At 52.2% G+C, this 13,387-nt stretch overlaps 1 protein-coding gene across 1 annotated transcript; it reads right to left on the reverse strand.

Annotated features, from left to right (window-relative positions):
- Positions 1 to 194: 194 nt before the first annotated feature.
- On the reverse strand, positions 195 to 12,973 carry tom1 (E3 ubiquitin-protein ligase TOM1). Its single transcript, XM_073696756.1, has 7 exons — positions 12,816 to 12,973; positions 8,854 to 12,727; positions 4,941 to 8,798; positions 4,810 to 4,890; positions 921 to 4,751; positions 513 to 857; positions 195 to 457 (listed from the first exon to the last, which is right to left on the reverse strand). Exons 1-7 carry the CDS (start codon positions 12,861 to 12,863, stop codon positions 363 to 365), a joined length of 12,132 nt encoding a protein of 4,043 aa, XP_073546701.1. The 5' UTR covers positions 12,864 to 12,973; the 3' UTR covers positions 195 to 362.
- Positions 12,974 to 13,387: the final 414 nt, after the last annotated feature.

Raw genomic sequence — 13,387 nt, forward strand, 5'->3', positions numbered from 1 at the left:
AGGCCACGGCAATAAGAAACACGCATTTTGTATCATCAGTGGGAATCGACTCCCCTTCGGCTTGGCACCCTCTCGCGTTGACCTGCACTTCAACGCGATAGAAGGGATCCTCCCAAGTCCAAGATCTCGACAGATTCCCTCGAAAACAACCATGGCCTCTTTCCCGTAAAAAATAGAATGAAAGAGTCTCGCCCAAGTAATACAGACTAGCTTAAAGAAGAACAGCCCAATGTGGTAGGGGTGGAACGCCGTCAAATGCTCCAGCATCATCAACAAGGAGAGAATCGGAAATACCACGTATAATCAACCCCTTTTTCCCCTTTCTTTTGTTTTGAAGCATGAACGACAACAATGCCGCCAGTCTATGCAAATCCGAAATACTCGCTACCGGCCGTCATAGCGGTGTACAGACGCTGTCTCAGAGTCTCGTAACTTTCATACTCCGGAAGGTCGAGTTCTATCGTATCATGTTAGTATGCATCATCCACGGCAGGTTCCTAGAGGTAACTCACGATTGAAACACGTGTGAGAGCTGGGAAGACGGTCTTTGTTGCCGTAGTCGCGATGGATGTTGAACCGGTTGACTCCGTTCATACCCTCAAGTTCTTTGAACCCGTTGAGAGGAACTTTGCTGGTACCGGTGACGAACTGCAGCAGCTTGGCACGCTCTTCCTTGTCGAATGAGCGCACAGCACGCCAGAACCACTGGATCTGGGGAGAGGAGGCCGAATAGTTGTGATATTCGGTGTTGACCTTCCACTCATCCACGTCAATCTCGGGCAGACCAGAGATCAGCAACTCGAGCTCCTGCTCATTGAAGATGGAGATGAGTTCCGGAGGAATGATTTCATGGAATCCTGTAGACCAATCAGTTATACGTTCTGTGGACGTAGGAAGAAGCGCGTGTAGATGGTGCTTACCCTTAAGGAAGTTATCAAGCTGCTCCTTAACGGACCGAAGCAAACGGTAGTCAACCACACGCTGCACGTACTCCTCCTTGTTCTCCTGGGTCACAGGGATGTTACGTCCGTTCTCCACCAGATCAATCACCTGCTTCTCACCAAAGTCATCCGTTTCCACAGCAAAAGTCTCAGTGATAATGTCGGTGATATCGTTCTCCAACATCCAGAGCAAGGACTTGTAGTAGTCCAGGTCAAGCGTTTCCATGTCCTTGATCGAGACATTCCGGCCAAGGATGCATTTATAGACAGCGCGACTGAAATGGCAGTCGAGAACACGGCCTTCATACAGTGCCTTCCCGATGATACGGCCGATGAACTTGAAGAACATCAAATGTTCCGAGTTGACACCACTCAGGCGGTTGGGGTGGAAAGTAGTGCGATCCGCAGCAACAGGAATGAACAACGCATAATTCGGGTTGAACATGCCACGCGCCAGAACCTGGAACCATTCTCTAGTAACACCTCCCGCATCGACACCTTCCTCACCATGGAAGCGGACGTTCAGCTTCCCGTACTTAAGTTCGTCCGCCGTCTTGAAATAGAGGGACTTGAACGAATCAAGGAAGACCTGATCTCTCCGGACAGAGAGCTGGAGAGTGGGATGAGGATGGCGAGGCTCGGCACCCCGGGAATGAAGCCGGCGAGTGAAGTAGTTGCGCTTGTTGTCAAATTCCAGGACCTTGGGATTCTTGACCAACAACGAGAAGGTTCCACTCATCAGTCTGGGGTTCTGCCGAACAAGTTCGTTGAGAATCTTGCGATGTTCCTCGGTAAACTTGAAGAAGAGGCTCTCCATGTTGACGCCGGCATCGACAGAAGTGCTCGAAACTGAAAGCTCGCGGCTATTGCGAGCAACGTCCTTCAATGTGGTGTTCTTGCAAACCACCATCAATGCTTCGATCAAAGGCAAGAGGATGGTGGCCACATTCAGCATGTTCTCCTTTTGCCGGATAACGGTCAAACATTCGCTGAGCCTAGTCCACAGAGGCCCGAAGGTAGAGCATTCGTACAATGACTGCAGGACATCCTCCTTGGCAGCCTGATCAGGCTCACTGCCCTTGGCCTTATCCGTACGGCTCGGGTCGAACAAGTAATCAAGAGCAGTCAGAACACGCAGCAGCTTCGCTTGGTCAGAGCTGGCGGGCGAGAACTTGGCCAGGGCAAGACCCTGCATATCAGTGCCAGTCCGGGCTTGATGGATATGAGACAAGAGCTCGTCCAAATCGGTCAGGATCGTAGTGCTTAAGGCCTGGGCCTGGCTGACCAACTCGTTTCCAATCACGTCTCTGGCTCCAGGGACAGCAGACAAGTTATTGATGGTAGAAAGCGTGTCCCTGAATGTTTTGCCGTTGCATTCGCGAGCTGCAAGGATGTGGACCACCAGCTGGAGATTATGGTCAGGAACAACCGGAGGCTCAATTGTCCGTTTCTTGTGTTTTTCATCTTCAGCTTTCCTCTTGGTCGCCTCTTCCTTGGAGACTTCTGTCGAAGCACCAGTTTCAGGCTGGCCGTCTTGGCCTTCAGTGCCTTCCACTGTAGGAAGTGGGGCATCGGTCATGGTGGTGTCAACAGCTGAGTCTATAGGTGCTGCTGCTGCAGAAGGTTGGGCTGGCTGTGCTCCTTGCTCCCGGGCAGCTTCTCCATCTGCCGCACGCTCGGGCTTCTTTCCCTTATCTTCTTCCTCTTGCTTTTCCTTCTCGCGACGGAGCAAGATAGTGAGCGGCTGAGTGATGTTGCTGAGGAGGTTGGAAAGTTGCTCCATGCAGCTAGGGTTCTCCATGACCAATTTTCGGTCAAGTAAGGAGAGGAGCGCATTCAGGGCAAACTTGTTGGCCTTATTTTCCTTGCCCTTTCCTTTGCGGAACGCCTTCAGTTTCAAAGTTGATGAAGGATCATGCTCAGTAAGGAAGAACCAGGGGATGTGAGGGTTGTACTGAGAAAGGAACGAGAGGGTTCCGAGACATTGTTGCACGACCATTATCGGAGTCACTTCACTGCTGACACTGGAAGACGTGTGGAAAGCTAAGTTACGCTTGACTGACTGGGGCGTCTTCTGGACTGATGGCGGTTTGGCACGAAGCGACAGCTGTGCGAAGCTGCGTTCGATGGCAGAGACATCGGAAGTTCCATCTTGCAGAACCGAAAGCAGGAGACTGATAACCTCAACCCTATTCTGCCTGTTCTCACAGACATGATGAAGAATATCGTTCAACTGGTGGCGGGCGTTGCCCTGAAGGGGCATAAACATTAGGCGAAGCAACGTAGCAACACCAGGTTTGTCCAGCATCTGCACGATTTGACGTCGTTGCGGTTTCTTGTGCTCTTGGTCTTCCGCAGGCTCAGTCCGATGGCGGTCGACTCTGGGGATATCACCAAATTGAGCCAGCCGTCTTCCAGGGAGGGATCGAGCTTCGGAAACAAATTCGGGACCAAGATGTGCAAGAATCTCTTCCGGCTGATCAGCAAGGACAGCCTGTCGTAAGGAGGGATCCAATGTGGCAAGGAAACTAGCAGCGTCCATGTCTTCAGCACGGGGAGGTGCAGTACCAGAGGCAGCTGCTTGTCTGCGTGCATTCTCCCGCTCACGACGCCGACGATCAGCCGCTTCCTGTTGCAGCAATTCTTCGCGGATCTCCGGAGGCAAAGCTTCCAGGAACTCTTGGTTTATTTCGCTGGGCTCTTCACCAGCGGCAGCAGCCTGAGATCGTTGTTCGGCATACTGTTGCATGATGACCTCTTCTCTCAGTTCTTCCGGCAAGGCCTCAAGATACTCAGGGTCGATCTCCATGCCAGTTATATCAAGCTGACGACCTCTGATCGTGGTGTATACTCTAGGCTGCGGTTCCGACGGGCCTGTGTCGGCTTCGGCTGTTGGCGCAGAATCGTCGGCGGCGGCATCGGTACGTTGCACATCATCCATAGGTTCGTCCGGAGCAGGGGCCTGTTGTGCGGCTTCTTCTTGTTCTCTCTCTTGCTGCAGCCTGGAGTTTTCTTCTTCCTCCTTTCGCTTGCGCTCACGTTCCTCTTCTTCTCGCGCAATGCGTTCCTGTCGTTCACGCTCGGCACGTTCTTCCTCCCGGCGTTTACGTTCCTCCTCCATCTTCTTCGCCCGTTCCTTTTCTTCTTCAATGGCCGGGGGGACCAAGATCTTCAGCAAAGAGTTGACCACCCGCTGGGTTTTCTCGACGTAACTGCTGCTGAAGAGAATGCGAGCTTCCTCTTGCCAGCGGCTCTTGGTGGTTGCTAGAGCAAAGCTCACAGCCTGAGATGGGTCGTCCCTAGTTCTGGATTGGGAAGGTTGTTGTCTACCAAGGCCGAACATATCCTGAAGTCCGTTTGGCATGATGGCTCGTCGGTCAACGTGAACATGGATGCCATCTGGGCGAGTGATCACTCCGAAGCCTGGAGCACCTTGGCCACCGATAGCTTGCATGATTGCATTCATGAAGCTAACAGGGCTATCCATCGGGAGAAGATGGCCAGTCGACACTGGTTCCATGCCGTGCACCCAGTCGGTAAATGCTTCAGAGCCAGGTCCCCGGGGTTGTCCGACCTCTGGTCCACGATCAGTACGAACGAGGAGAGGGTTCGTTCCATCATCATTGCCGCGCGCTGGGATCTGAGTGCGATGGAATCGATAGGGCTGGATGGGAACAATCCCATGTCGGCTGGGCATAATGCCAGTAACAGCAGCCCATGCCGGTTGAGTGCCACGGAAACGGTGGTGGTGGCCGCGCGGAAGTGGCGGCTCTTCACCTTCCCATCCCCAAGGATCCATGAGGTCGTCATCTATTGTGGTGGGTTAGCTCCTGCGCTTGTAAGTGTAAAGGATAGAGAAAAAACTAACCTTCATCAAAACCTTGGTATGAGCCCTGATCATCATCGGCATCCTCGAGCTCCTCTTCAAGCTCGTCAAGTTCTTCATCCTCTTTAACAAAGTTAGTCAAGAACATCAGACCAAACATGAAGAGAACTAACCGTCATCTTCGTTCAACTCATCGTCAAGCATGTCATCATGCATATCTCCGAGACTGTCAGCTTGAAGGTCTTCAACTCCAGCAGCATCGCCATTGAGCATGCGGAAGAGATCATTGATGCGTTGTCCTTCGTCGGCCTGTCTGATATCGGCCAGCTCGTCCTCAAACTGGTTGACCATCTCGGCCTCTTCATCGTCCTCAGACATTTCTTCGCTCTCCCATTCGTCATCATCACCTTCATCTAGACTGGCATTATCCGCATCACCAGTTATTTCACCAGCAAGGATTTCATCATCATCCATATCAGAGCCCTGGTCTTCATCGTCTTCGTCATCCTCGTCGTCATCTTCATCGTCCTCATCGATGACAACTTCGATGTCCATTCCATTGTCGCCAGGGAGGCCTTCAATAGGGCCAACGCCGTCGATTTCTTCGTCCTCTTCATCACTGACCATTTCGCCATCATCTTCTGGGAGATCTTCTTCATAATCCATCTCCTCGTCATATTCGTCGTCATACATTTCATCATCCTCCTCTTCTTCAGACTCTTCTGAGCTAGTTTCTTCTTCATGACGAGGCTCCAACATGCCCAGAGTTGAATGACGGAAAAGGTCAGGGGTTTCCTCTCGGTCATCATCCATGTCCGAAACCGACGTAGCCGAGGATATCTCGTCTTCTTCAGTTTCCCCAAGTGTAGATATATCCGACGTCTCGCTTAGGACCACCGCTGTCTGGGTGAGTTTGTTGAGAGGACGCAGGATATGTTTGATGACGCGTTTCGAAGCAGGGAAGTTGAGGTCGATTTCAGCCACCGAAGCCGTCAGAGCATTGATGAAATTCTTTTCGAACATGGTCATTGCCAGTTGCCGAGTGGACGAAGGATAGGCTGTATCTCCAGAAACAAAAGCGTATCCGCTAAGCATCTTGTCGAACAGATCGGCAAGAGACATCAACCTCGAGTACTTGGCATCTAGCGGCTCGCTCGACGTATTTGCTTCCTTGTATGCTCGCAGCGCATGCTCCAGAACAAATCTCCGGACAAAACTCAACTCGGGCTCATCCTCTTCGTTTGAACGTTCATTGCGGCGACGCCCACTGCTACCGCGCCCGGTGCCACCGAACTCGCCGGTCTTCGTGCACAAAGCCACAAGCACGCGCATCGTACAGGCAGACGTGTTGCTCCGCTTCTTGAAGAAGACAGAATCATCATGATCCATGGTGCCCACGGGGACAAGAGCATTGAGAAGGTAGTTCAAAATACCCGAACGGGGCTTTGAAGGTGTGGTCGCATGAGGGTCTGCCTTCCGAGAAAAGTTGATGAACTCCACTTTCGTGCGGTTGTACGATGACAAGAGTTCCGTCAAGCATTGGAGTAGGAAACAACGGTAGATGTAGATGGGGTGTTCTTCCGCTTTGAATGGAGGCTTCTCTCCCTTCTTAGAAGCGCGGGCGCCCTGGGCGTCGGTGCTAGACACAGATGGCGTAGGCTCGTCAACTGACATCTCCATCTCTGTCTGACTTTCCGACTGTTCAGTAGCGGGAGCGTCGGTTGCTTCACCTGGACGTTCTTTGTCATCCACGTCTTTGTAGGAGAGAAGTTCGGAAAGAAGGTAATGAATAACACCATCCGGGTTTTCCACAACAGGAGGCTTCAATTCCGCGCCCTTTCCTTTCTCTTTTTCGTCTGAAGTCGCATTTTCCGGTGTAGCCTCACCACTGCTCTTCGCTTTCTCTTCCCCCGTGTTGGCAGATGAGGAATCAGTCGGGTTGTTGTTCTTCGCTGGTCTGAGCGTAAGGATCTGGGGGCGCTGCCGGTTATCGTAGCGTTGCAACTTCAGCTTTTCGTTTGAGATCTCCACAAACAACTCAGGCGACCGTAGCACGAGGTGATACATTTGCCGTACATAGCCAGTGGTGTCGATTTGGCGTGAGGTCTTCGATTCGAAGTTAGCGACGATCTCGCTCCTCATGATTTGACGGATCGTGTCTTCGTCCTCGATGATGTGCCGCAAGATAAGCATAAAGACGCCTTGTAGTTTCTCATTCGTGGAACTAGAGAGTTGCTTCACCATAACAAATAGACGTTGGAGGTTCCGCTTCTCTCCAAGGCGAGTTGCGATGGTCCGGTTGCGAGTGAGAATGACGAGGATACGACACACCGAGAGTGCCAAAGTACCGTCTTTACCGATCCGTGGAAGCATCTCCACAAGGGCCTCGAACAGCTTGACCTTCTGGTCATTAGAAACAAGAGGCTCCTCCAACTGGGCGGGTCCATCATCCTCGGCATGCGGATTGTCGATATCGGGCAGCGTCCACTTGATTTGAGGTGGTTGTTCGTCATCCGACAGCAGTTTCTCCAGAATAAGCAACACATGTCCAATCCATGGGAAGGCTTCATCCGCAGTCTTCTCCGAAGGGACTTGGATAAACCCAAGGAAGGTTGTAAAGCATTCTTTCAACTCCCCCAACGTAGAATTATACATATCCCTGTCTTGAAGGACTAACGCGAGAAGGTGGGCATAAGCTGCGACCTTCTTGCCAGCCTCTTGGAAGTTGTCCATCTGCAGCGAGACAAGAGACTGCACCAGGATTTCTCCGACCTCCCTTCTGAAGCTCTCCGGATCGCGGTGCTTCCTCGTAGCCGAAGCTATCAGATCAGACAATTCAAAGGAGACATCGTGATGCTCATTCAAGACATCTAAGCAGCGTTCAATCAGGTTCGATCGGACCTTGTCACGCTCCTTGTCCAAATCCTCCACTGTGGTCACTTCGCGTCTTCTTGTTGGCTGAGAAGGCTGGCTTGTGGGCTGCGCAGGAGGTGGGTTCGATGCGGAACTCTCTGATCCGGGGGCATTATCACCAGATGAGCTGGCGTTACGGCCCGTATTGCTTGGGGCATCATCCAAATTATCATCACCGGCACCATACTCATCATCGTTGAGGATATGATTCAAAGCTCGAGCAAGGAAATCGGTGCCCTGCCTAACTTCGTGATCCTCAACCCGACCTTGGCCTGGCTCTGGGCGAGGGCCGTCATATGGCCGACCCGAAGCCTGCGCTAAAAGCATTGCTAGCCCGGAACGCTCTAAGAAGCCATTGTCAAAGGCATGGTCCGCAGAGTCTTCCGCACCCTCGCCACCTGAGGTCGTTCCGGATCTGACAGACTCAATGTCGCTCGGAGGAGGCGGAATTCGACGACTCTGTAGCAACCACTTTTGGGCCTTGCAGTATTCTTCGGCAGCGGTGTAAACGTTGTTGCAGCGGTACATTGCCTCACTTGCCAAAAGAGTGTCGAATCCATGGTCTTGCAACGTGGTGAGACGCTCTTTGTGAATCACAAACTTCTTCCTTGCCACATCTGTCAACGCGGGCATCGAATCAGACCGTGTCGCAGCTCCAATTTCGTGTTCACCATCGAGCGACGACCGTAAGATGTCCACTAAGCATTTGATGACGGAGCTGGATGATTGAGTAGCAAAGTCGGAGTTCCACATATCGCGTGCCATAGGAAGAATCTGCATACGAAGATCGACAAGAAACTGTCCCGGTTGGAAATAATCTGGCCGGTCCCGATCCCGTTCGCTGCTAGTCATCGCCTGTGTTTGACTCGATTCGGCAATGCTCTTCCCGGAAGCAAGCTCAGAGAAAAAGCTTAAAATAATCTTGATTCCGCCGTAGGCAGACGTGAGACGAGCGGAAACATCTTTCTCTGATTCAGCCACAGTCTCCGGAGGCACCAAGGACTTGACCTCGCGCACGAAGACGTCGCAGATATCTTTCATGACCTTCAGACCATCATACCTCTTGAATGCGAACAACACTAACGTGAGGTAATGAGAGTGTGGGCGATCAGATGTAGCTATAGGGAGTCAGCATTGGCTTTGATGTCCATTACACAATTGCGTGAAGCCTACCTTCAAATAGCAGATGAGAGAAAGAGGACAATATGACTATAAGGTAAGCAAACCGCTGTTTCGGATTGTCGCACGAGTTCGGCGACGTGAACTGTAATTGATCGATAACAGCCTTTGCAACAGCTTCGGCCACCGATGTAGCGTTTTGCCTCTGATAGAGGTCGATTCTTCGTTTTCCGATCAAGCCAAGGCCCAAGTTATGGAAGAAGCCAGTGATAGAAGACGGAATGGAGCTCAAGAGATACCGAAGCGCCCGAAGGTTCTTGAATGCTATAGTGTCTTCAGGTTTATCCTTCGATTCTTGAGAAGTACTTGATCCAACATTATTGCTTGAAGCAGAGCCCTCTTGAGTCGGCTCAGTCGTAGATGGGGCGGCTGAGCCTCCTTCTTGGGCAGGAGCGTCAGTATTGTTGTTGGATTTGTCGGATTCGGTGCCAGCAGTCTGGACTTTGGTTGCTTGGTCCCATGTATCCGGGATGTTCTTTTCCAGGAGAATTTCTTCCCAAACACACGATGCATGGAGGCCTCCTAGTCTTTGGATTAAAGAGCAATAACGGTCGGCAAGATTGACTTGGGCGAAAGCGGAGGTCTGTTGACTTGGCCTGGTCTGGTAAAGCGGCATAGAGAAGACTTCACGGAGCAGATCTGTCAAGATAAGGGTGGCTACCATGCTTTTGGCAAAGAAGGTCCCGTTTCCTTTCACAAGCTCCGATATTTGTGATCCATTATCTTCTGGTTCCTTTCCGCCAGCCGGTTTCACTAGAGGAGTGAAGAATCCGGAATGCCTTGGTCCTTCGAACCGCCAGAAATCAGACATCAGCTCCACAATCGACTCCAGACGATCGACAAGCCCTGGAACGACGAGATGGGGCTTTGTTTCTGCGAGCATATGGACTAAAACGGTCATTTCTTGGTGGGTATTCGTGTTGTGGAAATCAAACGGGAGGCTCTGCAGAGTCGCGAAATCCAGGATAAATTCAACGCCGCCTGATTCAGCAAAGTATATGCAGTTGGATTGGTTCTCGAAGAAAGCCCCAAGGAACCGCAGCACAGGGAAAAGATAATCCGTAGCCGTGAGTCCATGCACATCTTGGTCCTTGGGCTCAACCTCACTCGAGGACGGAAGAGTCTCGCTCATAGCTCCCATGGTTAGGGTACCACCGTCAGGGAGGCGACATTCAGAATTGACTTCTCGGATACCTAGATCAGAAGCTTGGATACCATCATGATCCCTAGGGCAGCCCAATCTCCGGACTTGCTGGTCAGAGGACCCAGAAACAGTGGCTTTACCCTGGAGGTCCTCTGTCCACACCTTTGTTCCCAGTCCAGCCGTCCAAGCCTTGCTTCTGCACAGGTGACCAACGCGAGCAACCATGACAATAACGGCAGTCATGATCGATGGCTTGAGTGCCGGGTGGTGCCGAACCAATTCATCAAAAGTTGTTCCCAGTGACCGAATCAGGTTCGCGTCTTCTTTGAGGCATTTGACATGCTCAGGGCTCTCGAAAATTTCAAAGAAGCTCTCCAAAGCATTGGACGACTGGAAAAGCTTGAGACCAGACGAGTTCAGGCAAATAGCTCCAAATGCCGAAGGGATGCAAGACAGGGCTTCCACAGCAGGCATTATTCCAGCTGCCAAACGGGTACCATCAGGTCTCACTATTCCATACTGTCGCGGCTTCTCACTGTCATCGTGGCTGGGGGGGGCAGCAGCCTCCGATGGCTCCCAGGCGGGTTCCCCTTCCGTTTCAGCAGTTTCAGCTCCGGTAGCGACCTTCTCCGGAACCTTGATGTCGGACACAGTAACAGCTTCCAGAAAGCCCTTGCTCAAGCCAGCTTCGGCGATAACAGCATAGCTGGTGGGTTCGTTATGGATGAAGCTGCTCAGGATGTTGACTGCGTTGCTCCAAACATGAGAGCCAAATATCGTCGCATTTTCGAAGACCAGGCGGAGAGATGTCAATAGCTGGGGCGAGTCAATGAGATTTCGAAGAACCCGATCAAATCCGCCACCATTATGCTGCATAATATGATTCACGAAGCGAAACATCCAACGGAGTGTCTGCTGCTGGAAATAGGGGATCTGATAATCCATTGACGGGGTCTTATGTTGGGCGGGGATACCTGCACCACGAGACACGTTCTCATAAGAGGACTTGGTTTCGTAATCGATAAGGTCCGAGATTGCGTCAAATCCTTTTGCGCTGGTAAGAGTTCCAAGGGCGTCGCGAACTGCATGGACGAAGGTGTCAAGGAACTCCATGATACGAGAGTAGACGCGTCGGGCTTTTTCAGTTCGTAGGTTGAGGACATCCACGAACATGGGGATCAGACCAGCAGAGACAAGGGTTTCTGGGGTTCTAGTACTGGAACCGGGAAGGGTTCGCAGGAGAGCGAGTAACGCATCACGCCATTCGTCCTGGCTATTATCTTCCTGCGTCCCGTCTTCCGATCCCAACTCGTTGACTGCCTTCCTGGTCAAGAACATCAGGACGCCATGGTTCACATTGACGCTGAGAGCAGCGCAGACGTCGATGGCCCGAGCCTTATGCTTCGCGAGGGCATCGAGAGCTTGAATGGCAAAAGTCTGCACGGTCCGCGAAACCGGAAGGTCTCCACTTGCACCTAGATGGACTAACTCCGCCAGCTGATGCGCAAGCTGAAGGCGCTTCGGCTGTTCCATATCGTACTGAAGAATTTTCTGTTGGAACAATTGCTCCGGGTAGACATAGGCCAAGTTTGTAATCGCAAGGATCCGAATCGAGAGAATCTGTTCCCGGTGGGCAGGCGATGTTGCCAGACCGTAGGCAGTTCGGAGTCTATGAAGCAGCTCATACTTGGAATCTTCAGGTAATTCCCCGAGGTGGGACGCAAGCAGCTCCTCGGTGGTCGACGATGAGACGCTTGAGTAGGGGATATCGAGGATCTTGCCCCCACGAAGGGAATCATCCGGCTTCCCGGGGGTATTGGTAATCGAGGTTGGAGAGTCCTCTGCGATGGAGGTACGACTCAGGCGTGGCGTCGGATGGGTATTACTCCTACGGAGCGGAGTCGGTGTGGAAGGAGCCTGCGTCTGCGGCCCACCGTGGATGGGTACTGGAGCTTCCTTCGCCTGCTCGGCGACACCGGTCGGGTAGTAAAGAAGACGCACATGACCCCACTCATCCCAGCCATCCTTCTCGCGGGTCATACTAGCTAGGTCGTTGGCGTTGTGCTTTGTCGGGGAACCTTTGTCTTTCCCCTTGGTGCCGACCGTAGGAGATCCAGGCTGTTTGGCGGAGATGGATGGGCGCGGGAATGGTGCAGCGACTCTCTGGAGCTTTTCCAAGTCGATGTTGTAGTGAGCGACCAGCAAGCTCTGCTGCATATGCGAACTTCCCCGCTGGCGTGAGTGATATCTCTGAGCTAAAGAAAGAGACAGGCGGAGAGTCGACTGGAGAAGGGAGAGCGAAGTGGTATTTAGAAGATCTCCGAGGCGTTCACTGCTGCTGTACAGGCTGCGATTGCCACACTTCTCGAGGAGAAGCTTGGAGAAATCCAGGATCGCTTCGATCAACTCCCGGTCGCCATCTGGGCCATACCCCAAAGCATTCAGTTTGGCACTGGCCTCCTCCAGATTCAGATTGTTTTCGTCGCCAGCATAGAAGTCTACCAGAGCCTGTCGGCTGAAAGGCTTGGTCTGGGGCCCACTGCTGAGGTCATATTTTTCAATAACCGAGGCCAGGATCTCATCGAAGCGATTCAAGACGTTGATCCAATGGTACAGGTCCCCTCGGGGGAAGGGCCATACGCGAAGGAAAGTGGCCAGGTGTGAAGGAAGCTCGGGGACTGGTACGGCAGTGGCACGAGACACGAAGTCCGAGAGGTACGGCGACTGTAAGATGGAGAAGAAAAATTTTTAGCGGGTTTCCAGACGGTATTGTATAGCACGTGGACTGGATAAAGGAAAGGTGAAAACTTACGATCGTAGCCCCATGTTTTTGGCTTGCCACTTTCTTGATTCTCCCCATTATGACAACTTAGAGAATGCCGGCACTCATGAGGGGATTGATAGATAGGAGAAGATCTCCCAGACGGGCAGGGGGAGGTCGCGAAGACCGGCGTGCGGACGGAGAACTTATGACGTTTTTGGGCGGTTCTCCTCCAACGAAAATCCCGAGGCGTCGGCGTGAGAGGGGGAAGGGTTATCGACTGGAGATTCGAAGATGGAAAAAGGAATGAGAATGAGAGTCAAAGCAGTCGACCCAGCGTTTCCCTCCGGATTTTCCGCGTCGATGGGCGGGAGGAAAGATGACGGCGAGGTGAGCAAGTGGTTGCGGCTCGAGTAAGATCTGTCAGAAGAACAACAGGGAAACGGTGCAGGTCGTCTACCCTGGAGGCTCTAGACACGGTAAAACGAGAGAAAGGTGAAGGGAGAGCAAGAGGTTGGTAGTGATGGTGAGGATGGAGGGGGAGGGGGGAGGAGGTTGATAAGACGAAGAGAAGAAGAGAAGTTGGAAGGTTCGTGAAATTATGCCGATGAATCGATGGAGCT

Source organism: Aspergillus ambiguus, assembly GCF_047715705.1.
Source record: "Aspergillus ambiguus strain CBS 117.58 unplaced genomic scaffold BDV59scaffold_22, whole genome shotgun sequence".
Taxonomy (NCBI): domain Eukaryota; kingdom Fungi; phylum Ascomycota; class Eurotiomycetes; order Eurotiales; family Aspergillaceae; genus Aspergillus; species Aspergillus ambiguus.